Consider the following 27,098-nt stretch of genomic DNA (forward strand, 5'->3'; position numbering starts at 1 on the left):
ATCTTCTCAAAATGCAATGAAGAACAGATATTTTGCAATATATGCCCCACCCCACTGTCAGACATAGTTCTAAACAAGTTATAGCCGTGTTTTGGTAACTGTTTTGAAACTTAAATTTCTTTTCATATTGTAAAATAAAAACCTTCAAATTCACATATCCAAGCAATAAACTACATGTGCCCAAAGAAAGGGCAACATGTAATACAACACAAGACGCACATCTGCTGCAGAATAGGTGGCATAGTACATATGGTGGCCTAATGGCTTTAAGATTTACCTCTGGCATCCTATTTTGCTTTAATTAAAAGAAGGCCTGTGGCTGTTCAGTGTTACCGAACTGATGAGCTATCATGCCTTAGATTAAAACAACCAAGTTCCCAAGACACATTTGGCCCCTTTAGTTTCTGCTGCTAAAACACAAAAATTGAGTCGAGATAATATCACAAAAGTTTTAAGAAATATATTCGTTTTATATGATCTGCAGTGGGAAAGATCATGTTTTGATCAGATTTGGCAAGTTTGATTTTCTCCATTCGTGTGCATGCTCCAGGTTTAAGTAGTTCTGGAAGTTCCATGTATTTTTATCAGTTTATAAAAAGGCTTAAAATGTTCTAATATTTAAAGTTTCCAATAGGAATGCACAAAAAGAACTTATTTCATTTACTGAAACTTTACATCTGAAAACACTGACATTACAAGTCCAGATACTTTCAACCTTGGTCTTCTCTCTATGCTAGAATTCAATACTAGTTTATTCTTCTTTCCATCTATATGTAAACCACCACACTTTGGATAATAAACAGCTAAAGGTAAATCAATGCGATATTAATCCCCAACGTTAAACACAAGCCTCCTTGTACCACTGATTTTCTAAGTTCTAATTGACTGCTCTATATGTTCCTAGCTGCCAAGATTAATTAATTAGTTAATTGAGTATAAAGAAGAATGTTTCCTAAATCAATGCATAAGATCAGTGTATTCTGCAGACTATTTCTTGACTAGGACTACAAGAGTCATGCCTGTTAACATCTGGCATGTATTCTTCACAAGCCAACACATCTTGTAAGAGAACATATACCTTACTTAGAATGTCAGCGTTTAAAAAAAAAAAAAAAAACATTCAAGAGCTGAATTAAACAGGAGTTGGGACTTTTTAGAATATGATACACAGTAAAAACAGGTTAATTGTGGTGAATTCTTACCATACAACTGAGCTGGAATGGGAAATACTCTCCCCCCATGGTGGGACAGCTGCAGCTGCTGATGCAGTTTCATACCGCAGCAGATTAAAGTACTCAGACTCACCTGGCAAAAGTGGTGATGACACATAACACAGGTAAAATCCTTGGTTTAGACTTTCGGCTTTATATTCTAATAGTGACCAAATCTCATTCCCAGAACAAATCACACATCAATATTAGCTTTAAGAGAGAAGGTTACTAGGTACCAAGTTAGTATGAAGCGATCAAGATATGCCAACAATTTTCAGACCTCCTTGGATCTTTACCTAGTGCACTTAAGAGAAGACTATGGAAATACCTGGAGATTTTTCCTGAGGAATGTGTTCCACCTCCTGGAATAACTGGGACACAGCAACACCATCATCTGCTGGACAGACCTGCCTCCCTGTCTCACACAGCACCGCGTGGTGAAAAGCAGCTGGTTATTTGCACATTTTCCTGCCACTGAGCTGCAGAGCTGCCCAGAGGTCCCGCTGCTTTCGAAGAGACGAGCTGCAAGGCACAGAGACATGACAGACATGCTGACGCTGCACACAAAGCTGGCAACCCCAACAGAGCGAGAGTGGTAGAGCAAGCAGAGGGCGAGATCAAACACATGGGATGCTATGAGACCCAACTGCTCCACCACAGGGAACAGACTCAAGTACATGTCAGTCACTTTATTTGTATCTATATACATTACATTTTGATTCTCCAAGTAGTCAAGGCAGTTATTCTCAAACAGCTCAGTACATCAGTTTTATAAAATACAGCTGAACCAAGGTAGATTAGAAATACATACATTATTGTACATTAAGTGCTTTGAACAACGATCAGTCTGGCCACCTGCTAGTGAGTGATTCGTTAGGTTTTGGTCATTCTCACAGAGGAGAGTCCACTCCACAAGTAACTCCCCTGAGCCCAGCAGAGCTACTTACCCAGTGAGAGTCCCTTGTGTGCTTTTGGGGACAGAATGCATCACTAGGCTGCTACAAGGCATTCTACTGTCCGCATGACGACTCAAAGCAAGTCATCGCTTCTGACCGCAACAAGATTTAGACATTTGTCACAAGGCCTCAGATCATAACTACAGAAGAGCCGCCAGTGTAGCTCTGAAGAAATGCAGTCTTCATTTGCAACTGGGATTTGTTTACACATGTATATGCTAAACCCGCGGTATAAAGAAATTAAAAAAAAAAAAAAAATCTAATCAAAAGGCTTATGTAATACTTCGGGTCTTCCCCTAGGACATCCTTAGGCATGCTGCAGGGACACAACACCCCACAAGGAGCTCTCAAAGATCTCTTCCGCACAAAGTATCACTCTCCTCTTGAGACAGCCAGCTTCGTAGCTAGTGAAATGCCAGGTCAATTCTTATTCTGAAAAGGGAATGGTTTGAAGAGATCTGTTCAGCTGCTGGGATTTGAACTAGAAATGCTTACAGGTTTGTGTTACATGGCACCCAAAAAATGTCCCAATTCCAGCTGATATTGCAGCTACTGTGTTACCCATGACTAGTAGTTTGCTCTTCACTCCAGTCTGGTCAGGACCAGCCCGTCAGCCACATCCTGCTCCATCAACCAATCCACAGACTGACAAAGGTGGAAGATAAGATAACATAACCAGCTGCTATAGATAGGGTCACCTTAGCTGGTCAAGCAAGTCAAGTTTCTTCCCTGTAAACTTTAGGAGGGAAAAGAAGAACACATGTAAACTTAAACTGAGACTGGAATAGAATCAGGCTGCATGGCCCAAGGCAGAAGGTAGAAGCACAGAAAATGAGAGCAGTATCGAGCTGATGGACTGGTTGGTTCCTCATTACATGAGGTCCCACACACAGCCAGCCATCCTGGGAGTGCGTTTCAATGCAGGAGGCAAGATGTGTCCCAGAAGTGCCAGCTGTACCTGATGCACTGTGTTGGACCGAGGGATTCAAGAGGAAGCAAGGAGTACTGTGTCACCTTCCCACAGCACACATCACTGCAGCCTTCAACACCGCACCTGCAGAAATAGCGATTACGTTGCACAGAGGAAGTGAGAATACTTTCATTGCTGTTGCTTCAAGGTCAGCATGTTTGCTCATCCTCCAGCCGGGCTTTGCAATGGAGTGGGGATGACTTTTCCAACACCAATGACTCTTCCCTCCTGGCAGCTCAGACCTGAGCTGCACTGGTTGTTTTTGGAGCAAACAGTTCAGTTCTCCCTGCTGGCATTCTCCTTTGTCCTGAACAGAGCCAGCACCATCTGCTGCAGAAGAAAATACTGAACACAGGAGTGAACGAAATGCACAGTTGAATCCATAGGCGCGGTGAAGATTGCATTACCAGGTAACTGGTCAGAATGAGCAAGTGGTCATAAAGAGCTACACTGTCCCAGGCTCTGTGCTTGTTTGAAGCCCTTCCATCACAGACTAGAAGTCAAAAGGACAGCATTCTTCCCTCTTAAAGTCATAAAAAACCACCTTATTTACTGGCCTACATTATAATGGAGCTAAAAAGTAAACTCCTCACCTACAAAAACAGGTAAAAATTAATAAAAATGGAAAGTAGTGCTTATTGTCATAACATAGAGATTCACAGATCTCTGCACATCTTATCCATCATACAAGATACCTGTTAGTTCAGGTTTTTGTTGGTTTGGTTTTTTTCCAGAAAAAAAATGACTACATTCATCTCAGTGGTGCAAAAAAAAAAAAAAAAATCTAATACTGCTGAAGAAACAGTTTTTCCATTAGGACTGCACAGTGGGATGAGATCTGGATGCTCATTCTCATCAGCATGTCACGAATGCAAGAAAAACATTCTCCTGGCAAAGTTTCACCATGAGGTAAATGCACTGTTCGACAGTCCTGGGGAACTGAAATGGATTTGGAGTGATCTGCCAGGAACGATGGTTTCATTAAGGAGAACGTTGTCACTCTAAGGCAGTAATGCTTCATTTTGTCTAACAACTTAGTGCCTTCTGCTAAGGAAAGGGTAATGGGTGTATTTTCAGTTACCCATTTCCAGGGATTCAGGCAACATTCAGACCAAAGTACTGTTTAGGATTGAAGGAATATGTTTCAGGTTGCACAGTACACTGATGACTGACAACCCATTTTTGTGGGATTCAGCTAAAATGAAATTATGACAGATAAAGACAGTTGTACTGCAGTAATATAACTTAAAAGACAGAGTGATACAGCATTACAGCTACAGAGCTGCCTCTAACAAGAATACTGTTGAGAGAACCCAGGAAAAATTGAAGCTACAGAGCATAAGCAGGACAAGTTATTCATGGATCCTAAACAGGTCAGCTACAGACCACTGCAACAATAGCAGAACTCAGGAATTTACTTCATTCTTCTCTCATTCACCCACCCATTGTGGGGTTTATTTCACATTTGCAGTATCAGGCGTCCACTACAGAAACATGAGCTGTCCGTATTGAACACCGCTTAGGGAGTGCAAGCCTTACAGAGATCAGGTTCTTCTACACCATCATGAACTGGAAAGTATCTGTTTCAGTGCTCTTACATGGAGATAGCATCACCTTCCCGACTGACAGAGGGAATGTCTCTTATCAATGCTGTCCAGTGGTACCTTACAGCTCAGATCCTTAGCTAGGCTGGTTGGCTTATCAGCCTCCAGGAGAGGATTAAAGTGCAAAAAGCAAATTTCATACTTCACAACATGATGCACGTGGTCAGTGTAAACATGGAACTGCAATCCTCTTGCTTACTGCTGGACAGACCACAGGAAAAGAGTGGCCTATAATGTCATTGTCCTCTTGTGCTTTCCCAATATGGGCTTTAGCTTAGCAATTCAGGCCCAGTCCTGTCCAATGGTCTGGCACCATCAGGAAATACTTGTCCATAGCTTCACAAAACCTGGTCCGGTACAGTTCTGGAGAGACCACAGTTGGCATCTTACCTAATGTGCAAGAGTCAAGAGCAGTTAGAAATGGGCTAAAGAGGATGCTGCAGTACAAACACGTCACATGAGATTACAACGCCAGACAGCATCATCATGAAGGCACATAGTACATGAAGTGATCTTGGAACCAACAAGCATTACCAGCTGCCTTGTTTTGTTTTGTTTTTAATTTTTATTTTAAGCATTTAGGAGAGAAGACAGATCAAGGTCTGGACCCCTGAGTTGAGATACCTAAAGATGGAGGACTCATCTAGGCTTTTTGCATCAGCCCTAATCAGTTTGTTTGTTTTTCTGTTCTTCTGTTTACAGGTCTTTGAGGTTTTCCAGCAAGGATCAAAGTTTCTCCCATGAAAAATGTCACTCTATGGACATGCTCTTATCTTCTCCAGACATTTATGCAGTGGTACATCATGTGTTCACCTTGCTTTCTCGCTCCAGCCCTCCTACTAACATGTAGCCAACACTAGGCAATGCTGCACAAAAGGTCCTCTACTCACTTCCACAAAGGGAACTCCTCAGCTCCTCAAAATATGGGCAGTAGTCAATCATTTGATAAGGATTCCTCCACACTAACTCAGAGTGTATCTGGTTTTCTGGACTCAGAAAACATCATCTGAAACCAGGCAGCAAGGTTTTTTGCCAGTATCTCTGTATGGATGACTAAGTTTGTATGTAAGTAGTCAGTAACTAAGAAACAGAAAAGAACAGTCTGATAAGTAAATGACATTTACTCAATTCCCAGTAATTATAGTACTTAAAGGGCCACTCATGGAGGAAGATCAATGTATTAATTTTCCTGAAACTTGTTACTCCTTCCCCTGTTCTGGGTAACTTAATCTAGTGTTGCAAATCTGCATGGTGGGGAAGTTGTGGCTTTAGTAGCGCAGTTATGAGAAGCTTCCAGATAACAAGGAAACACAATCAAAAGTTTTGCTTTCATTGTGCACTTACCTTGTCCTCCCAAGATGCCAGTTGACTTCACCACCATTTCAAGCTTTTTGTCCCAGGTAAAAGTGCGAATATAGTCTGTTGCAATTAAAAAAAAAAAAAAACCAAACACACAAGCATCTCATATCTCCTATATCAGTTTGTGCATTAACTACTGTTACTTCTCCCCCAAGGCCCAGAGTCCCACACAACAGAGCCTACAAATAAAATAAAGTCTTCACAGCTTCTCACAGACTGAACTTTCCTGTATCACATTAGGATCTAAAATACGTAGAGATTCTCACCTCAGATTCAAACTCAGTCCAACCTAATGGTTTTTTGTGCTGGCCTCACCGCAAATTTAGCTTAAGTACCTTCTAAGTTCTCAGGGTTTCATTTATAGAACATTGCAATAGTCTGATACAGCAGGCATGTTCTCTCTTCTTGAAGATACTTGTGTTAAACAAGCCCCTTCAGATCATGAACAGCTGTTATCATCACATTGAATGAACTGATAGATTTAAACATCATGTAAAATGTACTCTTCAATCAGGCACGACTTTCCATAGGACAGCAAAAAGCCACATCTACAGAAGGAGCGGAGTCTCGCCCCATTTACCCAAACATTCAGAAGTATGCAAAGTTAGCAAGTAATAACGACTTGCAGCTCTTTATAGCTGGGACTTCAATTCTCAACTGGAAGTGTTATTGGAATATCTTTCAAGCTTTATCAGAAAAACAGTAATCCAGATCTCCTGGCTTGAGATCTCATCTGGAAGCATTTCTGAGCATCTCATTTCCAAGAGTCACTTCCACATCCTGCAAAATGGCTTTATCTCCAAGTCTTTCGCACAATACAGGTTTGCCTGTCTGAAGATGAGGCTTTACTTTCCAGCCACAAGTCAGAGGATGTGGCAAGGTAATGACTGTGTTACCGCCCATATTATACAGGTCAGACTACTTGATCACAAGTGATCCCGTGATGTTTAGCTATCGTCTACCGATACTGGATCCCCTCCACTCATTAAAATTTAAATGGCTACATAAACATTACTGAACTTAACTTTAAACACACAGAAGTACACAAATAACCTCCCCTACTTCAACTGGAGTCAAAGCGTTGGTTAAACACCAACTTAACTGCTCTTTCTCTACCTGCGATGCCTCCTGCATGTATTCTTAGTAGTGCAAACACTAACACAAGCCCATCCAAGAGCTGGAGAGAAGATTTCCTGCCTCCACTTTGAATACCCATTGCAGGTGAGAGTGGGATTCCACCATAGAGAAGACAAGCTTTCCTGACACACATCTCTGTGCTGGTGGTACAGTTCTAAGAGTATTACAAACATCTAAGCCAGCAGAAAGTAGTTTCACCAGCTAAGAGCAATAAAATATAAAAGATAACCTACCAATGATCCCAACAACCAGCTCATTGTTGGTATCATCACGACCCACCAGCAGGGAATAGTCAATGATGAGGTGGCTGGAGAGAAACTGGGAATCACTGTGTATGGAAGCTCTCAGCACAGCTTTGCAGTGGGAACGGATGTACAAAGGATTGTCCCGGACCATCTTCAGGAGGTTCTCATCCAACAGGACTACATCACAGCTTTCCTTGCCTGTGTCTGTTTTAACATTTCTGTTCCGGAGGGAGCCCTTCAGGTCAAAAACCTGCAAATGGAGAACAGCACCATTTTGTTCATTGTTCCGCGAGGTTTAAGACTTCAACGTACTTAACTGCAGTGTTTGAGAAGGCAGCACAGCAGGGCAACTCTTTCCTTCTCTGTAGGAAGAGCACAGTTAACAAAAACCACTTTCGTGCTACAAAAATGAAAGTTTCCTGAGTGGAGAGTAGCACGTAAGCCCCACATGAAAGCTCTGCCACCACAATTCACAAGTTTTAGGCAACTTATTTCATTAATATTTAGCCTCATTTAAGGGAAAAAGGGTGTACCTATTTTTATATTGTATGGATAAACTCAGTTTTCCAGCCAGCTTTTACGGATTCAAATGCTGACAAAAGTAAAAGCCACTGCAGAGGGAGGTGGGTCTTGCAATAAGAATTGTTAAACATCTGTCAGCAAGGCAAGAAACAGGGCATTGTTAGGCTGCAAAGGATCTCTGGAGGTCTCCAGTCCTGTGCCCTGCTTGAAGCAGGTCCTGGTAGAGAAGGTTGCTCAAGCCCTGTCCAGTCAAGATTCGACCAACTTCAGTGATACAGTCCACAGTCTGTCTGGTCTCTGTTCTAGTTCCTGATCACTCTCATGATTTTAAAAAAAAACCCCACACAAAAAGAAAACCCACAACATTTTACATCTGTCTAGAATTCCCTCAGTTGACTTTCTCCCATAAACATCCCCTGTTTGAGGCCAGGCACTCGGAGGGGAGGTGGAAAGAATTGATACTATCTAGTTTTAGAAGTGGCATTTGTTTGAGCTTCCTTTTCAGCATCACCTCTGTATTTGAAGATCATTTTCCCCAGTCATTTTAAGATCTTCATTCTATTGCCTCATAAAGGTCACTTTACTAAGAACAAGACTGAACTCTGTATCTTGTCCCACGCATGAAGCAGTCCAGAGAGAAAACGGCAGGTTCAAAACACTGTTATTTTCTCCCCCACTACACAGTAGCTTGCCATCTCTGAGTGAGGCTTTACTTCTAAACAGATTAGTCTGCAATCTCAGTTAGCTCTTCTAAAAACTCTGCAAACAGGTTTCGCATTTTCCTAATTAGGTTGGCGATGCTCTCTCAGACACCGGAGATGCAGGGACAAATAAGACTTCTAAAAACTGAAGGCTGCACTAGCCAATGTAGGCATGAAGTCATGGAGGATCACAGAACAAGGAAACAGGCACAGACTGCCAGCTTTGAGCAGCACAAGCGAAGTTCAAAGTTACCCAGACGGCTCCTGGTAACCCTGCGCTTGCTTTGATTCAGAACTGCGCTGCAAGGGAACAGACGCTTGGTTCTCACCTGAGCCATCTTCCTGCCATAGAAAAGGTTTTCCATGACAAGCAGATCCAGCTTCTTTTCAGTGTTGTTTTGAGAGTTCTTGTATCCAATTCGATATACCCCAAGGATTTTGGCCAGTGCTGTGGGCTTCTGATGAGGAGAAGACATGGGGTAAGATCTCTGCGTACAGGCAATCAGCAATCCAACACTAGAGGTGCCACTGTTCTGTCTGACTGTATTACAGCTTAGAAACTCCAGCAAAATGCCCACTTTTCATCTTAAAAATTAATTATTAGTACAACTCATACCCTCTGACATTTTCTTTTACTTAAAGGGGTAATGGAAACTGTTTCTAGTCTGTAAAATACAGGACACTGCCTAAAATAAAAGGCAATTTTTAAAAAAATACCTTCTGCTGAACTGCATTAGTGATGTAAGTGAAGTAGTGTGGAGCAAAGTCAAGGAACGACTGGACTTCCAGACGAGGCATCTGCTTCAAGATGAACCTATCATCTGTTTTAACATCAGACAGAGGCAGCAGGGTTATATACAGTAAGCGATATAGTCTTTGCAAGTTCTTTAGGACTGTCACACAGCTGAAGTGGTTTGAAAAATTAAAGGATTGCAATTTTCTTAAATGCTTAGCTACAGAAGCTCATTTCTAGAAACTTTTTTACTTCGTGTATTCTGAATTTCAGCCTTTCTGGATTTCACAAATCTTTCTAGCAAATCAGGGAGAAGAGACTGCCGAAGTTATATTTTCCTCAGCTATATGGACTTCCTACACAGACAACAGAAACCACCTACAGACCCTTCCATTCAAGACTTGTTTTAAGTATGGGCCTAGAATCAGCCACGGTTAAAAAAAATCCTAAAAATCAACTACAGCATGTGGGATTATAAGAAACACTGAGCCTATAATAACTAGATTTCCTTGAATTATACTCAAGCTTTGTTTTCTGAAGCCTGCTTAAGAGAGCACGACCCTTCTGCTCAACTGGCCTCCCTAGCTACTACTACTGAAAAACAGAAGTACATTTTGTTCTCCTGCACATACAACAAACCAAACAATCCAATATTGAAGATGCCAGAACAATCCACTTAATTGGCTAGAGGTGATCAGGGATTTAACGACACACTAACCACCATCCCCCCTAAAATATCATCGTTTAATTACAAAGCAGGAAGCAGCTGCATTTACCCTCAGTCACATAGAATGCAGCCCCAGATTTGCCACCTCGTGCCTGCCAGGGCATGGAGTGAGAGAGGGATCGGATGAAATCCTCTTCACTGCTCCCCAGTATCACTTCACGCATCTTGTGAAACTCTCCAGCGTAATAAATCCGGCAGTAGAACTTGGCATTCGCATCTGAAAACTCTGGGGGAAAAAAAAAAAGTTCTTCCTCAATAACGGCATGCAATACTCACTGACTACCTGAGGTGACACTCAGAGATTTTACTGATGTCTAGAAGAATATCATTGTGCTAAACATTCCTCTCTCACACCTACTGTACTTTGGAACTTTAAACCAATAGGATTTAAATGTAAAACATACAGGAAAGTCAACTCCCTTTAGGTTAGCTCATAGTATACATCATGGGAAAGTGTCCAGACAAAAGATCAATTAAAAAAAGTTTTATGGTGTATTTCTGCAGAGAGATTGATTACAATAAGTAAAAACTGCATTGCTCTATTCTTGATTTGTTTTTCCTTCCTACCCAATACAAAGAAAAAATAATAATTAAGTTGAAGGTTTCCATTACATTTGCATGCAGAAAGGAGTTTGTCAACTAAGACCTCAAGTTATTATTTACAATTACTCACGGAGTTCCACATGGGGATTCACCAGCTGTTTCTTCTGTCCATCTCCTCCATCTACGTCATCTGAAGGCATAAAAGTCATTCAGTCAAGGTTGTTCTTTATTTTTACTGAAAAAACCGTGTGAGATACTACTTGTAAACTCACATTACAAGAAAAATATTGTCTTTTTTCAAGAATACAGAGGGAACTATACAAAGGGAACTAGACACACAGCTATATTGTATGATATGATATCCATGCTAGGAGGGCACTGCTGTTCATTGGACACATAAGTACAAGCTTTCTCTTTGTTTTCCATTCGTTCATTTTCCATGAGCTGAAATAATGAAAGTTAAACAGGACGCAAAGACAAAAGACTGGGCTGCTTAACTAGAGTCAACTCAGTCCAAAGGCATTCAAGCCGAGACCCCTCAATGCTCCTACAGTCACCACGGTTTGAAAGACCCCATTTCTCTTCTCATAACGCAAAGCAACGTCTTTAGGAGAAACCTACATTAGAGGCCCAAATCATTCATTTTCAGTGCATGTTGAGTAATCCTGGACTGTTGAAAAAGTCTGAGCAGGAATGCATTCTGGGCCTTGCAAGTACAAATGGGGTTGGGGAGAAGAAACAATGCAAGACAGAAGATGGGCTCAGTCTTGTACCTTGAGAGTCTGCTCCTTGGTTTTCTGCTCCCTCCTTGCCCATTTGCCCAACCTGGTAGTAAGCACTGTCAGCACCACGCAAGGTCTCTTTCTTCTGGGAAGACAGGTCTGGGCTCTTCCCTCCCGTGCCACGGAAGAAAGACAAAACGCTAGATGGTTTCTTCGCTACAGGGAAAAGGAATCAAGAAGTTTGCCTTGGCGTTTCCACGGGCAGTTTAGTATAAGCATGACTCATATGAGTATTCTCCATTCATTGTTCTAACTGCAGGAATGATGCCATTCAACACTAACTCATTTGCTAGTCTTCAGGCAACCAAGGTCCATCATTTTAGCTGATTTAATGTTCTGAGTCGCATTCTGGAACACTATGTCATTTGAAAACACAAACCAAGCGTGAGCATCTTTAACATAGTAAGAAGCTCACTTCTCCATTTCAAAAGATTTTAACTGCCATTTTTTAAACAAGGCAGTGCCAAAAAAGGTCAGAATACATGGGCATCGCTGCACTGAACAGGCTGGATTAAAAAACCACCTAAGGTCCACTACATCATAACATATCATATCAGGAAATGATAGCCTGATCTTATAAGAATCAGAAAGCCATCACCGGCATAGACTTCAAAAAACAAACACACACACCCTCCCCATGTTCTACATCAAGTCAACTCAAAGACTAGTCAGAATTTCAACTCGGAATGCATTTTCTTTGTTCTAACTTAACATTCACAAGAGCCAGAACCCAGGTTAAGTGGACTCAAGTCTAAGCTGAGATTAGTACCACAGATAGGATTTTGACAAAGCGGTCTTACGCTGTTCTAGTTCTGCACCACGATTTGAAGGACCCACGTTAGCCTCAGGCAGGCGGACAGGGCTACTGCTCTTTGGTTTGCTGTCTGACATGCTGAAAGGAGAAAGAAAAAAATAAAAGTAATGAGCCTAACAAATACTGCCACCCAAGACACTATTGCTATACTCCTGTCCATTTATTCCTCCTGCATGCCTAGCACGACGTACTGCTAAAGGCAGAGGATAAAGTTGTCAAAGTGTGGGTCTCTGCAAAGCTGTGATTCTCCATCTCCCTGAGAAAAACCTCTCAGGGCTCCATAGCAACAGTTCCATCCATCAGCACAGGACAGGTCAGTAGGCCTGGTAATCCCTGCCACGCACACGGCCAAGGAATCGGGTGATGGAGCCAGCACAGTCCCCAGCATTAAATGGAAACTCAGATACTGCAAGTATGTATTTGTTACATGGAATGTGTTAGATTCCATCAGAAAGCAGAGATCTGAACAGAGGCATATTTTGAGGGTCCTTCCCCATCCTAGTTTTGGCTTATTCACTACACTTTATGTACTGTAGTTCCTGCATGTAACCTGTTCGGCTGTAGTCCTTCTTCAGAACTGTTCTTCAGAGATGCTTTGGACAACTCATCCAGGGCATTTCTGTACTCCTTGCAACTGATGGGGAAAGAAAAAAAGAAAAAAAGAAAAAAAAGAAGAGAGTCAGCTGTTCTCTGGGAGACTCTGTAAAACTACCCAAAGATTCAGTTCAGAGACAACCACAAGAAATAAAAGCCACAGTCGGAAAAAAAACCCCTCCCCTTCTTTTTTCTTACAATTAGAACTTGATTCTCTTAGAACAGAAGCTGCTCTAGATCATACTGCAGGAAATAACCCTCCTTGTTTCCCCCTCTCCCACTTCTTTACCAGTCTGCTGTTTTATGACACACAAACCCCAAAATTTACTGCAGCAGTTGGTTTGGAGAGCCAAGTAGTATCAAGAGCTGCCCCATCTGAAGGCAGGCAAGGGACAGACTGCAGTATGAATAGTTAACTGTTGTTCCTTAACTCAGCTGAACTTCGTCCAGGCTGGAGAGCTGAGCAAAGTTTAGTTGCAGTTCTTTCTCTAACAATATCACATTACAGAGAACACTACCCAACTAATCCATTTTTGTGTCCTACAGTTCAGCAAGAAAAGCTCAAAACCCAGTTGCAAGTAGGAAAAATCTACATTCCATATCTCAGTAGTAAAAGAAGAGAACTTTAGCTTTGGCAGAAACTCTCAACACAGCTGAGTGAAGAAATTCTGTCATGCTTGTTCTCTACCACTAGGATTTAAATATTCCTTGCACAGAAAAGCTGCAAAAGTACAAAATGTGTCAGATGAACAGCAAAATCACACCAGTACCTGAGAGCAAAAGCTATGATGGAGCTTGGTTCTTTCTCACAGACTGCAATAGGCACACGTTCATGCTCATACATTAGGTAGTGCTTATCCGGCTCACTAAATGAAAACAGAAAGGAGACTGTTAGTAGGCTGTAAAAGTTTGTGGAAAGTAAAGGTTAAGTTTTCATCAAAACCCAGATCTCATCACTGCACTCCCAGGCACAAGCTGTAAGTCTCAGCATGGAACCCAACAGACACATTCATAGCTATGTGGTTAAATCTAAATGGCAACGTGTTAGGGCGATCAGCACTTCAAGCAAGCTCCTTATATGAGAAGATCAGCTCCAAGTTAGAGTGTATTTCTGTTTAGCAGCCACTGTTTCTAATGGCAACAAAACCTGCCTGAGGTTATTCTGACTGTCCTGCAGCATAGCCTGCAGAGCAAAGTTTGGGGACAAACCTGGACTCTTTTCTGAACAAGCAGTTTAGCACAGAAAATTCCCAAAAGCCTCCTGGGTTTCTGTAAGATGGATTTTATTTTACTCTCTGTAGGGTCCAGTCATTTAATTTCATCTCATTAGCCCATGGCCTCCACTACTGCCCCGGGGGTAGGATTAAGAAGTTAAACTCAGGCTGCCAAACGTTAGGCTCGTGTCAAACAAGAAACACTACAAAGCACGCAGACCAAGTAGCTGAAAGACTTTCCAGCCTGCCCATTTTCACATGAGAGGGGAGCTTGAGGGCACATGCAGTAGCCACTGAACCTGACCTACACCCAAACAATGCCAATTTGAGTCCAACCCTTGGGAGAGGTCTGGAAGCAAAAACAAGAGGCAAGCATGTAGCTTTAGTGAGTCTTTGCTACAGAAGGACATTTCTGCTCCCTCCCTGCAGCAATGAAGTTAGAAGGCACCACTTTCCCCATCCCCACCACTCCTTTCCCTCCCACAAGAGTTCTGAGGAGGATAAACTGATCATGTATACGCACAAGGGTGGATCATTAATAAGACAAGCGGGTAACCTACAAACACCTAGAAAGGACACAGAAAACCTTCTTGCCTTGAGAAAGTTCTATAGCTTGCTCAGAGGCAAACCAAGTGATGACTTAAATTACATACTGAGCAGAGGAAGCATGCAGGGCTCTGTTTGGAATTTGACCAGGCTGCTAGTTTTGTATATCATATATACTATGCTGTACTTACAAGGGAAACGGAATGGGGTTATAGTTGTTTCCAGGTAAAAAGTTAGCCAAAATAGCTTTCATAGTAGACTTCTCCTTCACTTGGCTGTCTGTAGATCCCAGTGAGTGTCCATCAAACACATCTGGAACAGAGGTAAGTTAAGCACGCATCACAACTTCAAATTGTAAATTCAGAAGGAAGGTTGCAGAGCACAGTTACCAGATTTGCTGTTTCCTAAATGGATCAAACACTTGATACAGAGAAGCAAGAACACAAGACCACCATTGAACTATACCTTCTGAGCTGCTTGTTGTATCCTGTTCAGACAGCGCACTGGCACCAGTCATATGCTCCGATACCAGCTCTGGAGGGGTGGGCAGCTGAAGATGGGTGGAGCCTGTGGAGCTCTGACTTGATAAAGCAGTCAGGAAACGGTCCTCTGAGAGTACAAGGACAGAAGAAAGAATTTTACGTGGCTGGCAGAAGTGATACCGCTTGCTGTCAGGCTCAGCTATCACCAGTGTCTACTTTCAAGAAGTTTTTACTTCCAAAGGAAGTAAGGCCACCCAGAGCAAAGGAATGGGTGGGCTGGTCACTGCAGCACATAGAACCTCCAGAAGATGCACACTCTTATACCCACTACCTTCAGTTCCCACAAACTGCTGATATACCTCACAGCTGAGAGGTCTCAGCACCCATAATCACTTCACAGAAGAGGCGAGGGGCATTTCCTAAATTCCATGTATTTATTCAGTTACTTAGAAAGCCTCTGAAAGTTTTTAAACTCAAGTTCAAAGGAAAACCCTTGCTGGCCAGTGTAGCATCATTAGTAATTCAGCTTCATATTAGAAGCAGACTTTGCTTTTTGTAACAGTAAGCAGGGTTCGCTGTTTCTCAAAATTGTCAAATTTGACAAAGGCTCCCATGTTATGTCAGGTAAAGGGTTAGAGCAAGCTTCTTTTGGCAGCCTAAGGAAAATAACCAGATAAATAAATAAACGCACAAACAGACCTTTCTCTCCATTTTGCAGCGCTGGAGAAGCATTGCGTGGGGAAGCATCCATGTTACTGATCTAGGCAGAAAAACAAAATACCAATGTTGATGCCAAGCTCTTTCTGGCTGTATCCCTTCCTCTGTGGAACACTTGCAAAAGCAGATGTACCACAAGAGAGCACTCCCACCCACTGCACTGTCACTGTATCTGCCACCACAGGGAAAAGACAAGGCAAGAGCAACCCAGCTTCACGAGATGCTTACGACTGCTATCATCTCTGTATGCTGCTTTGAAGAGTACACTCTTCCTCTATATAAACCCACTTGCTGCTAGATCAAGGTTAAGTGCATTTCACCATCTGACAAATATGTGTTAAGTGGAAAGGACACATACGTACGCAGCAGAGCAAATCCAGCAGTCCAATAATTATTTATACATTCCCTCAGCCAAATCCCACAGGACACATCACAGAACAGAGATGAGCCTGCAGATTCACTATCAGTCCTTCCTGTGTTCTTTGCTCTGCCTCTCCTGATATTTTTTGCCTTTTCTTTTTCACAGGGGATAAACCTGATGGGCAACAGCCTAAAGCCTAACAAGGTGACCTCATTCGTATCTCGGCATACACCTGGCAACGAGCGCAGCTCTCTGCTGTCGGTATTCAGGTTAACTCTACACCAACGCCACAGAAAACCAACAAAGCCTATTCATGCTTTGTGAACCAAGAGCAGAAGAAGACATCTTCAGGAAAAGATACCTATACTAACATGCAGTTCCAGCTTTTACAGCTGAAAACTACACGATGCAGTAAAACAAGTTTACTAAGTGAACTGAAGCCAGTCTTAAGACTACTGTGTTGCCCCAGAAAAAAAAAAATTCAAGTAGCTTCTAGCCTGCTACTCATACCTTGCTTTCTTCACCTTGCCTCAGTCTCCCAGGGCTGGGTGGTACTGATGGTCTTTTTCTCCCTTTCTCTTGTTGGAAGAGATCCTGTAATCTTAAAAAAAGAAAAAAAAAACCACACCACACACATACAAAAAGAGAAAAATTAATCAAAATATGTTACAGGTATTAGCTGTGAAAGGCACAAGTTATGAAGTTTCTCCATACTAGAAGAGAGCCAAGCATGCCTTCACAAGTCTTGACGGCAAACTCAGATGGTTGCTAATGTGTGTCAAAGCTATGTTTCAAATGGCCAAAAGCAGAACATTTTCTTTACCTCCGAGATAATTTTACCCAATTAATTGTGTTCCCATCCCTCCCTCTTCCCCTTTCTTCCTCCTTTCTTAAAATGACAATTTCTTATCTCAGATGTAAGTTGTCCTCTACAACATAATACTTTTATTATCTGGCCTCAAAGTGATTTTCTGTTTCAACCAATCAACTCTGTGGTCTTAACCAGTAGAGGACATTGACCACAAGCTGTCATAAAACATTATACATGGCAACTGAACTACAGGGAAAGAAAGCACAAAAGAACTTCTTCCCTTCTATAATCAACACAGTATCAGTGTCGCTCACGATTCCAACATGTGTCCTCTTACCTATTATTCCATGCTTGTAGCATCTCACAAAGTCCTTGTTTTTTAGCTATCAGAGACTCAAAAACAGATTGCAGCTGTTGAGGTGTGTCTAACGATGATGAAAGCAGCCTCGCTTGGATTTTCTCAGTCCAGTTTAGAAACTCTCCCTCTTCCATCTGCCAAAAGAAAAACTGTCAGTGTTCTGTGACCAGAGGTGACACCAGATCCAAGTGGCTTCTCCACACACTTTGCAGCCTCTGGCCTGCTGATGCAGAAACGGTCCATTACCTCCTTTTGGGCAAAGAGGTCTTCCATCTTCTCTTCTCTTGTTTTGCTGAAAGTATCCGTTTTCAGGGAAGCAAGGCGATCATCAACAGCAATATACACTTGTGACACCCTGTCGACAGGGGTGCAAGGAGTTAAGCTGTGACTACTTGGAACACTTTCAACACTCTTTAATAAAAGTCTGAATATGTTAAGGTTAGCATTTAAGAATACGAAAGACAATACATGACAGTCTTCTAATGTAGGTTGTCCCACTGAATACAAGAAGACTACAAGAAGGTACCGGACTGACTGCTGTTGCCATATTCAATAGTTAACAAAGGCAATGTCTTTGACACACTACAGAGTTTAGTTGCCACATGACCAATATAAGGAAAACAGTTCTATTCGGACAATACATTTGAGCAATGCTTTCGCACTTTTTCTGGGCTGAAGGCGGGATTTAAACTTGGTCAGATCTTTCAAAAAGGAATGTTAGGGTAAGGGTACGAAGTGGTAGCTGCAGTTTTCAGATTAAGCCTTCTAGGACCATCTCCCCCTGTTCCACTTTTAGTATTAGCGGGAGGAATTAGGAATACTTTAGTTGTGCTTGAGAAGGCATGTAGTAAGAAAACGTGACACTTCAGACACCAGCTGACGGTCAACCTTTCAGTGACTATTGGCAACATAATTCAGAAACATGCTACATCACTCAAATATCAGTGCAATATTCAGAGATGGAGAAGATAAGAATCTTCATTTCTACTGGCTATGTTTAAGCTGAATTGCTACCAGATGAGAAGGTGAGTGATTAGTACAGACAGAGGAGGTAAAGGTAATAAAGAAGGTTCCTATACCACCCTCCCTTAGAAGTACATGCACATATAAATGAGTTTAAAACCGTTACTTTTGTATTAAAAATGAATATTTAGCGAGTCTTAACTATACTACCAAAAACGGTTTTGTGTTCTGCTAATACAAGTCCAAACTACAAATAAGCTGAGGAAGGCATTACAAACAAAGCTTACTTTTGAGAGAAATCCTTGAGATCCTGCAAAATAGTAACCTTTGATGGAGCCTGTCGTTTGATGTAGATCTTGGGGAGTGGGACACACACTTCAAGCAGCCGGATTGGAGAGTAGCTGAGAAGGCAATACAACAGCTATTAACAAAACTCACCCCCACAGTACTAGCTCTACACCATATTGCAGTTTGTGGCCCTTATATGAAAAGGGGCACTGCCAACGTGTCCAAGGCTTTAGTTATTTTAGTAGCAATAACACCCTGTTCATTTATCTCCTAGGCAAAAACCACAGATGACATTGCAAAAACAAAATTATGGAAGTTTGAGATTAGACAGGGAAAAGTGTTTTCCTTCTGTATCACAAACTGGAGCCATCCATTCTTGGGAACACTGCCCGGCCCATCCAGGACAGTGACAGCACCCACAATGGGCCCTGTAAGCCAGCACACAACCCTGCACTTGTGGTTTTCGTGCAGTTATGCTACCCCATGCTGTACTCAAAGTGAAGGACAGGCTTGATGAATCCTTACTGGAGCTCTATGCTTCACACAGAACTAAAGAGAGAAGGAAGTTTTCAGCAGTGGACCTCACCTGAAAGATGCCACCATCTGGTTATAGGAGAAGTACTGGTGATAGTCATGGTGAATGGAGTGACCACAAGGCTCTGCATTGGCCCTTCGAGTGTACTGGTGCCCATAGAACCTCAGCTCAAGGTACTTCGCAAAAGACATAGACCAAGAATCATTGGAAAGAGGAACAACTGGTGTCACCTGAAAAATGGAAAACCAAGTGTCTTAATTTCAACCTTCAACCAAGATTAAGGTCAGGCTAACCTAGACAGCAATCTAGTATTTCTAGTACCAGAAGAGCCCATGACCCTGAAACACACTCAAAGACAGCATTTCTGCACAGCTAAGACCAACACACAGTTACAATAAATTGCATAAACAACTGACAGGTGATAAACAGGAGGTACAAACATATCCTTGATGGAAGCCTGTATCTGGGATGCCATTTCTCTGCATAAAGATGATTTCCAAGCAACCCACTGAGCAGCAGTGGTTTCATCATATACTTTTTCCCTGGTGCTTCTTCAGCTACAAATACCTTGGTATTGCTCTGCAGTGTATTTCAACTTCAGCAGCACTTACAAACTTAGAGTAGCCACTGCTTCATACATACTTAATAGCCACGAAGATATTAGTGTTTACAGGAGCACATGGAAATAAAAGGTTATAGAACAGGTGTATACACAGCAGCTTAGGGCTTGCCTTCAGCAATTACATTAATTTTCTCCAGGTATCTTTACATCCAACACCCATGTTTAAGGCAGCACACGTAGGTGAATTGAGTCATCCACATGAGTAATTGAGATGTTTTGCATTTCAGGCACTGTATGAATCTTTAATTAAGTGTTGTTCTTGTCTCTTTCAAGGCTCTTAAATTTTACAATGTTTAGCTAGAGAGGAGTATCCAGTTAGTAATGTTTTCTTAGCTAAATTACAGAACAAGTTCCAAATAATACACGGTCATACTATCTTGTGTTTTTTAAAGCAATTTATCATTCCTCTAATGAATGATTTTACCTACTTTCTAATGACTACTACAGGAAGTCTAGACATCATCCTGACGCAGTGCAGACCGTCCAGTCCACAGCAGATCAAAGAACACCACATGGCTTTGGCCAGTTACTAAGCCAGTAGGTCTCAGTGTTTGCCCTTCCCCACACACACATTCTTTTGACGGTCGTACTGATTCACTGCAGGGCAGGGACCATACTCTTCACCTTTAAGAGGGCAACTCCATTTTTCCCATGGGTCAGAAACCAGTTTCCAGCAATATTTCAGCTCCACTTAAACCTACCCTCTCAGAGCCAGGTTGGACACTTCCCAACGGGACTACCTAACACAAGAAGTTTCGCCCTCAACAGCCCTAATTCTACAAGAGGAATTTGTAGATAAGTGAGAACATCTGTATCAGTTACAGGTTTTGTGCTAGTTTAGCCACAGCTCCAGGGATGAGCCCTTTCTCAAAAAACCTGCCTTTCCATACAAGGCCAGTCACAATGGAAATACTAAAGTGGAATAACAATGACTCTTAAGTCCTTACCTCATTAGGTCCTTACCTGTTTGCACAGTCTACACCAGGAGTAAGTGAGAATGGTGTGCTGGTACCCAGGGACTGGGGAGTCCAGTTCCTTTAACACAATCTGCACGCAGCCTTGCCCATGAACAAAGCGGCGGATGTGGTGCACCATCGGTGTTTCACAGAACATGCTGGGGCATTGGTAGGAGGGCCTTACAGAGAGAAATGAAAACACGTATGAGTGATCATGTGCTAGGCACTGCTGAAGAACCAATTCAACATCTCTAATATCACGGTACTATTCATCTTCACTGTATAAGTTTCCTAAGCCTTTAGCGAAGGCTGTTTCTACCGAGTGAACTGTATTATACTCATTTAGAAGCAGCGTGTAGGGAAGTTCCCTTGCCAGCAATGGCTGTATAGGTCCTGAAAGCAGTGACGGGATACCAGTTGCTATCATAATCTTTTTACAATGAATCGCTTTCTACCAACATATTCCATATAGCTCACAAAATACAGATCAAGCATCTGGAAGTCCCTGGCACCAAATTAGAAGACCCCTTTGCCAGGGTACCAGAGCAAAGGCTACTGAGGACAAAGATGTGCCAAAGAGCCTTCAAAATGATAATGTTTCAGCTCCTGAAGGAAGAGGTGAGCAAAATGGTGCCATATAATGTCTTTAAACAGAAAAAAACATGACCTTTCTTTGGCTTGGTTTAAGTCAGAGACTGACAGTAGAAAAATAAAAGCTGAATTGTTTGGTGAAATAGGGAATTCTTCAAAAATTGAAAGAGCCTAAAAAAGCCCGGATCCTACTTACTCATATGAAAAAAAAAAAAACCACCACACCACAAACCTACTGAAACTATGGAGATTGAGAAGCATTCACTGTAGCACACACGAGCTAGTCAGCAGAGAGGAACAAGAAAAGTGGGCAGCTAAGCTCCTCCTCATTGATCAGCACAAGCAGAAATACTTGTTCCTCCAGAAAAGGTTGAACATAAAGAGCATTTTGCTACTGCAAGCAGCCAATGGAGAGAACAGAGTAATCTTGTCTTTTGAGGAGACACAGGCTGCCTATCCAGCTCCACAGCCTGCTGAGACTCTGTATGACGTTCTGTCAGTGCTGGTTATTACTGAAATGTAACAACTTGCACCTTCCCCAGATGAAATAAATTACACAGTACTTTGTCAGGGCTAAAAGTGTTCTGGACCGCTAAAATCAGCCACCTTGCAGATATGACAAAGCCTTACCCTGAGACCTTCAGATAACACTAAAGGAATAGGTATTTTTTCCAGAATTTGTATGCAAGTTCAAGTAGGAACCTCAGAACATTGTGATGAGTTCAGCCGCTCATCCGGAAAAAAACAGCGATTTGGAATACATGCTCAGACTCTTATCTAGGCCTTTAGAGCCCTAATTGCTACAAGAAAGTGCTAAGTGAATATATTCGCCTTTATGAACGTATGTCTTGGTTTGTAATCTCTTCCACTTCCTCATTAATGGAAATAAGAGGGACAGAGCCAAAGTGGGAAAGCAGGGGATGTGTGTGCTTGTCAGAAGTGAGCATGGCTAAGTGGATTCTTAAATCCAGGTCCTGTTTCAATACAGCATGATAATAAAGCAAAAGGAGCAACAGATGCAGTGGTAAGCTTTAGTAGGACACAACCAGCTCCGCATGCTATTCTCCTAATTGCACAGAAGTCGAGTCTATGAAGATAGCAGCGGGTCAACTTCACAGAGCTATCAAAGGCTTTTGTTTTGTTTAGAATGAGATTTCAAATAAGTTCCTCCTCACCTGAAACAGTACCGCTCCAGAAAAATCCCTAGGGTCAGGTCATTTTTCCCATAGAACTCCATGGTCACAATCCTAAAGCAGACAAATAAAAGCTTTAGAAGGTGGATGCTGCCACTTGCAGCTGTGCAATGGCCTTTAATGCACAGATCTGCACCCACTGCTGGTGTGTTTTCAGCCTCGGCTACCTTCAAAGGCTTTTTTTACCCCTTGACGACCCTTCCTAGATCCCTGCTGTCAAGTTTACTAATAACGAGATCAGAGTCCTGCTGGAACATCTCTAGACTTGACATTGAAAAGTCACATACAATTCAACTGCACTTTGGAAGATCATGCTCAAGAATATCTAGGCACAGAAATCTAGACAGCTTGAAGCCTCAAACACTAACGTTTAAACGGTTGCAAAAAGGGTACACAAAGACGAAAAAAGCCTTAGGAAAACCTTATTCTTCTAGAAGATTTAACAGTAACTTTTGTTTTCTCAGAACCTGATATGACCAAGCCACTTCAGATATGGAAGGATCAGTTTAAGCATCACAATTCAGGCATCTCTAATATCAACAATTTATATCCTCTTACTGTTGCTGTTTAGTGAGCTTATTACCACCTTCTTTGGTTCATTCCTAAGCTTTTACAGGAACCTCAGACCTTTCACTGTAAGGCAGCCATCTCTGTATTTTCACCTGAGCTAGCTGATGAAACACCAAGACCTTTCCTGTTTAGCAAAGCCGAAAGCATGTAATGTTGCACACAATTAACAAATTAAAGCCCCCTAAGCTGGACATACAGTTAAAGCCCTTAATGTTGCTGACTATAATACAAGAAATGTAATGATATAGTCAAACGACACTCACAGATAATACAATCTAGAAGTATTCTGAGATTCTCTCAAGGCTTATTTTTGTGCTTGGACATTCTTCCGTGTTTATATCACCAACTCTTCCCCACAAGACTGCACGCAGTGTCCTCCCCACACGTACGTTACTCTGCAGTGAAAGGACTAACTAAAGCATTCGGTTTTAAGCTGGGCTTTCTCATTCGTGCTTGGGGATGACCCCAGCTGTGGGATCCTGCTCTGGATCCGCCTGACCAGGCAAGTCAAAACTCTGCTGGCAACAGTTCCTGTGACAGGATGGGCACAACCTACCCAGGAGTCCTCAAAGAAATATAATACCACTACGAGGCGAGCACTGATCTTGACTTAGGAAAAAGCACAGCAATGATACAAGCTAGAAAGGAGCAGTTTTCATACCAGGGGCTAACACAGGCACTTGGAGCATTGCTGGACTGAGCAGAAGAGCTACTGAAGAGAACACAGAGCCTCTGATGGTTTACTGGACTCAGGCAATCCACCTGGCAGAGAGAAAACAACCCATTTACTGGTTACAGACACCTCCTGATGACAAAATTCTATTCTAGTAGTTTTATTTAAAGAGGAATCTCTGCTTGCTCCTTTTGTACACATTAACCTTGCATTATCTCTGAGCTTCAGGCAGACCTGTGCCACTGCTGTCATTTTTAGAACAGCATAACTAATATGCATAATGAAACCAATGCACTCATGTGTTTCTGCGGAAGGCAAGCTAAAGGAAACAGAAAACAACAAAAACCCTAAGACAAACATCCAGAATCTCCAAAAGTTTAGGACACCATAGAGTCAAAACTCCACCAATATAAGATACCTCAATTAGTCGTTCCAACTTTCTTTCCTCTGTGAAGAGATTTACCACAGTGCTGCTGGAACGGAGCTGTTTCCCCTTCCACGCCCTGCAGAACTATGAAGTTACCAAATACTTTTCTTTGATCACTGAATAAATTTAAAGCAGCATCAACCAGTCTGATCCAGAGCAAAGGCTACTCTTACCGTTTGTAAGATTATGGCCTATGAAGCTACACAGATTTACATTTAAGCAACAATTAAAAAGTGACTTCTCATGAACTTGGAGGCTGATTGTCTCAGGACTAAAAATGTTTGGCTATTTCAAGAGATGAGTTCTGCTGCTCTTGTTCATAAATTCTTCCCTGAACAGCTTCCAGCTCAAGGAAATCCCAAGATCCTTTTCCTCAGACACAAGTTTGTTGCTTTCAAAGCAGTTTCCCAAAACTTTAAATATTTTGATTACAAGCACATTCTGCCTTGCTTTGAAATTTCAAGGAAGATTCTGGCCCTCCATTATGAGATTCTCACATTTCTTCAGATCACTCAAACTTTTACAAACACTTTAATGTAATTGCAGTCTACTGACATTTCCATGACACTAAGCCCTCTGAAGATGAAAATGTTACACTTTTAGAAATTACCATTACAAGCATCAAGAAAGCGCAGCTTCAGAAACTTCTTTAAGTTTGCTCCCCCTTGATGTACCCATTTTCAGAAATCAGTCATGTACACACCGATTCTGGGTTGACTTTGTGCATTTCTCAGAAAAGCGGAGTCTCAAAACATCTTTCCTTCTCAGGGAAATTTTGCAGTCAGTCTCTTGTTCTGCTTTCTCATATCCGCACAGTCCCTGGTTATATTGGCTTAAGTGCCCAGAGCACTGCAATCTAAACTGCAGTTTTGAACCAGTCAAAAAACAATAATCGTCAGCTCTGGTTTGACATTTAATACAAAGACACAGCTTCTCTACGACCAGGAGAAACTGATGTAACCCTGGTTTTCAGCAGCATAGCTTTGAACCTTACCTTATGAGACCACGAGGATTCACTCTGAGTCAGTCCCTTCTCATCCTCTTCAGTTCTGCACCCAGTTTTTCCAGTAGGAACACCAGACACATCCTTACTTTGGGCAAAGGGATCTGTGCTTTTCTGCAGTATCCGCCCTCCTCTGGCCCGATAGTCAGCCAGCATCCTGGCCAAGCTCTGGCTATCACCTACATGTTCTGCTATTCTAGTGTTAACCAACTCGTGAGAAGGTAAGATTTGGATAGCCTTGGCTTGGATACTCCCATTCATCCCTTGCAGTCCAGAGAGATCCCGCAATAATTGTCTCTTCCTTCTGCTCTCCAGCTCCTTGTATTCCTTATTGAGGAGAGGAGACCAATACACTTGCTCAGGGAAGTATTCCCGGGCAGGGCACCTCATGCCTTTTTCAGTCAAAAGAAACGGTTCGCGGAACATCATTACAGGAGAAATACAGAGAATGACATCTTTCAACTCCTGCTTAAATGCTGCAGAGTAAGTCTTGAGACGATCCTCAGAAGAAGCTACCTCTTCTGTGACATATAAACCAGTATCATCCTGGAGAGGGTCTCTGAAGACTCTCATCTGACTCTTGGGCTCCTGCAGATCATCTGCCTGTTGAAGAGGCTCCAGTGGCTGGCTATCCAGAGTGCCCAAGAGCTGGTCCATGCCATGGAGGGGCAGCAGGGATGTTTCAGGTATTGCAGCAGGTACAGAGTTGAACACTGGAAATGGTGACTCCACTTTGAGGTGCTCCTGCTGTTTTGAGGATGCCATTTCCAGCTGACTGTTTTCCTGGTCATCTCTCTCAAACAAACCTCTTTGTTCCAGCAAGTTGACCTCATCAGAGGGCACTGACTCAGAGATCACAGACAGCTTTTCAGAGGACAGTTCAATGTCTCTGACTGCTGTGCTGAAATCCTCACCGTTGAAGAGGTTCTGTTCTTCGTTTTCATCTCCTGGCTCCTCAATCAGGGAGTGAAAGGAGGCGTTTTTGGTCAGAGTAGGGGGCATGGCAAACTCATCCATAAGGAAAGATATTTCCAGCTGGGAATGATAAGCCACACAGACCATGAAGATCAGGATCTCCTTCACACGGGCCAGCTCGTACTCTGCAGCACCACACAACTTGATCGTGCAACCCAGGTGCTGGGGACACCCTTCAAAAAACATCAGGGTTTTTGTCTGATCTAGAAGACAAAAAAACCCCAAAACAAACACAGAAGTTAGGATGACAATTATAGTTAACCTGCTCCTATGTGTCTCACACTGAAGAGACTCACAGAAACTAAGAGCAAGTAACACTGGTAGCACAATTCAGGTGCAGAAATTCACACTGCTGTACGGAAATAACTTATTTCTGCAAGTAAAACAAGCATTTTCTATAAAAACTTTCCAGTTTTGTAAATTAAGGCATCATAAAGTCCAAGTGAAGGCCACATGGAACACATTGGCCTAAACAGCATATTCTAAGATCACTGTGGACTCTGCAGCAGTGAAGCAAAAGAACCACTGTCCTCCCAGGCACATTTGCTCATCCTTAGAAGTTAAAAGCCTACAAGATTTTGAATGAAATTTAAAGGCTGGAAAGGGGCATGGGGAAGTGATATAAAGATTGCACTTCCACAGAGATTTGCATCAACAGAATTTATATGTACCAGCACCATTGGTAACCTGCCAAGCAGCACCTCTTCCTTCTTCCTTCGCAGACTTCCACCGCCTAAAGGGGTTACAGAGGAAAAGGAACCCGATTTCTCAAAGGTGCACAATGACTGGACAAGGGGCAGTGTGTACAACTTGCAACAAGGCAAATTTTGATTGGATATGTTAAGGCTGGACCAGATGCTCTTCTGAGGTCACTTCCAACCTGTGCTGTTCTACAATTCTCTGTACCCACATAGA

At 42.3% G+C, this 27,098-nt stretch overlaps 1 protein-coding gene across 9 annotated transcripts in view; it reads right to left on the reverse strand.

Annotated features, from left to right (window-relative positions):
* Positions 1–1,262: 1,262 nt before the first annotated feature.
* Positions 1,263–27,098, reverse strand: part of PIKFYVE (phosphoinositide kinase, FYVE-type zinc finger containing) — a 63,721-nt gene continuing 37,885 nt past the window's right edge. For 5 of the 9 annotated variants that reach the window (XM_065637315.1, XM_065637312.1, XM_065637308.1 and 2 more), the window contains 24 exons: positions 25,200–26,386; positions 23,767–23,867; positions 22,518–22,589; positions 20,759–20,930; positions 19,225–19,403; positions 18,638–18,751; positions 17,634–17,742; positions 17,367–17,521; positions 16,729–16,819; positions 15,840–15,900; positions 15,124–15,267; positions 14,850–14,970; positions 14,417–14,461; positions 13,669–13,764; positions 12,855–12,938; positions 12,291–12,382; positions 11,482–11,646; positions 10,839–10,898; positions 10,215–10,391; positions 9,423–9,526; positions 9,035–9,163; positions 7,471–7,732; positions 6,086–6,160; positions 1,886–5,131 (listed from right to left, as the gene is read on the reverse strand). In XM_065637315.1, the coding sequence (XP_065493387.1) occupies positions 5,016–5,131; positions 6,086–6,160; positions 7,471–7,732; positions 9,035–9,163; positions 9,423–9,526; positions 10,215–10,391; positions 10,839–10,898; positions 11,482–11,646; positions 12,291–12,382; positions 12,855–12,938; positions 13,669–13,764; positions 14,417–14,461; positions 14,850–14,970; positions 15,124–15,267; positions 15,840–15,900; positions 16,729–16,819; positions 17,367–17,521; positions 17,634–17,742; positions 18,638–18,751; positions 19,225–19,403; positions 20,759–20,930; positions 22,518–22,589; positions 23,767–23,867; positions 25,200–26,386 (3,911 nt within the window). In that variant the 3' untranslated portion in view covers positions 1,886–5,015. Of the gene's footprint in view, positions 1,734–1,885; positions 5,132–6,085; positions 6,161–7,470; positions 7,733–9,034; positions 9,164–9,422; positions 9,527–10,214; positions 10,392–10,838; positions 10,899–11,481; positions 11,647–12,290; positions 12,383–12,854; positions 12,939–13,668; positions 13,765–14,416; positions 14,462–14,849; positions 14,971–15,123; positions 15,268–15,839; positions 15,901–16,728; positions 16,820–17,366; positions 17,522–17,633; positions 17,743–18,637; positions 18,752–19,224; positions 19,404–20,758; positions 20,931–22,517; positions 22,590–23,766; positions 23,868–25,199; positions 26,387–27,098 lie in introns of those variants that run through there. The other 4 variants (XM_065637311.1, XM_065637313.1, XR_010606369.1 and 1 more) reach the window with 3 other exon arrangements.

Source organism: Caloenas nicobarica, chromosome 6, assembly GCF_036013445.1.
Source record: "Caloenas nicobarica isolate bCalNic1 chromosome 6, bCalNic1.hap1, whole genome shotgun sequence".
In the NCBI taxonomy this organism is placed as follows: Eukaryota; Metazoa; Chordata; class Aves; order Columbiformes; family Columbidae; genus Caloenas; species Caloenas nicobarica.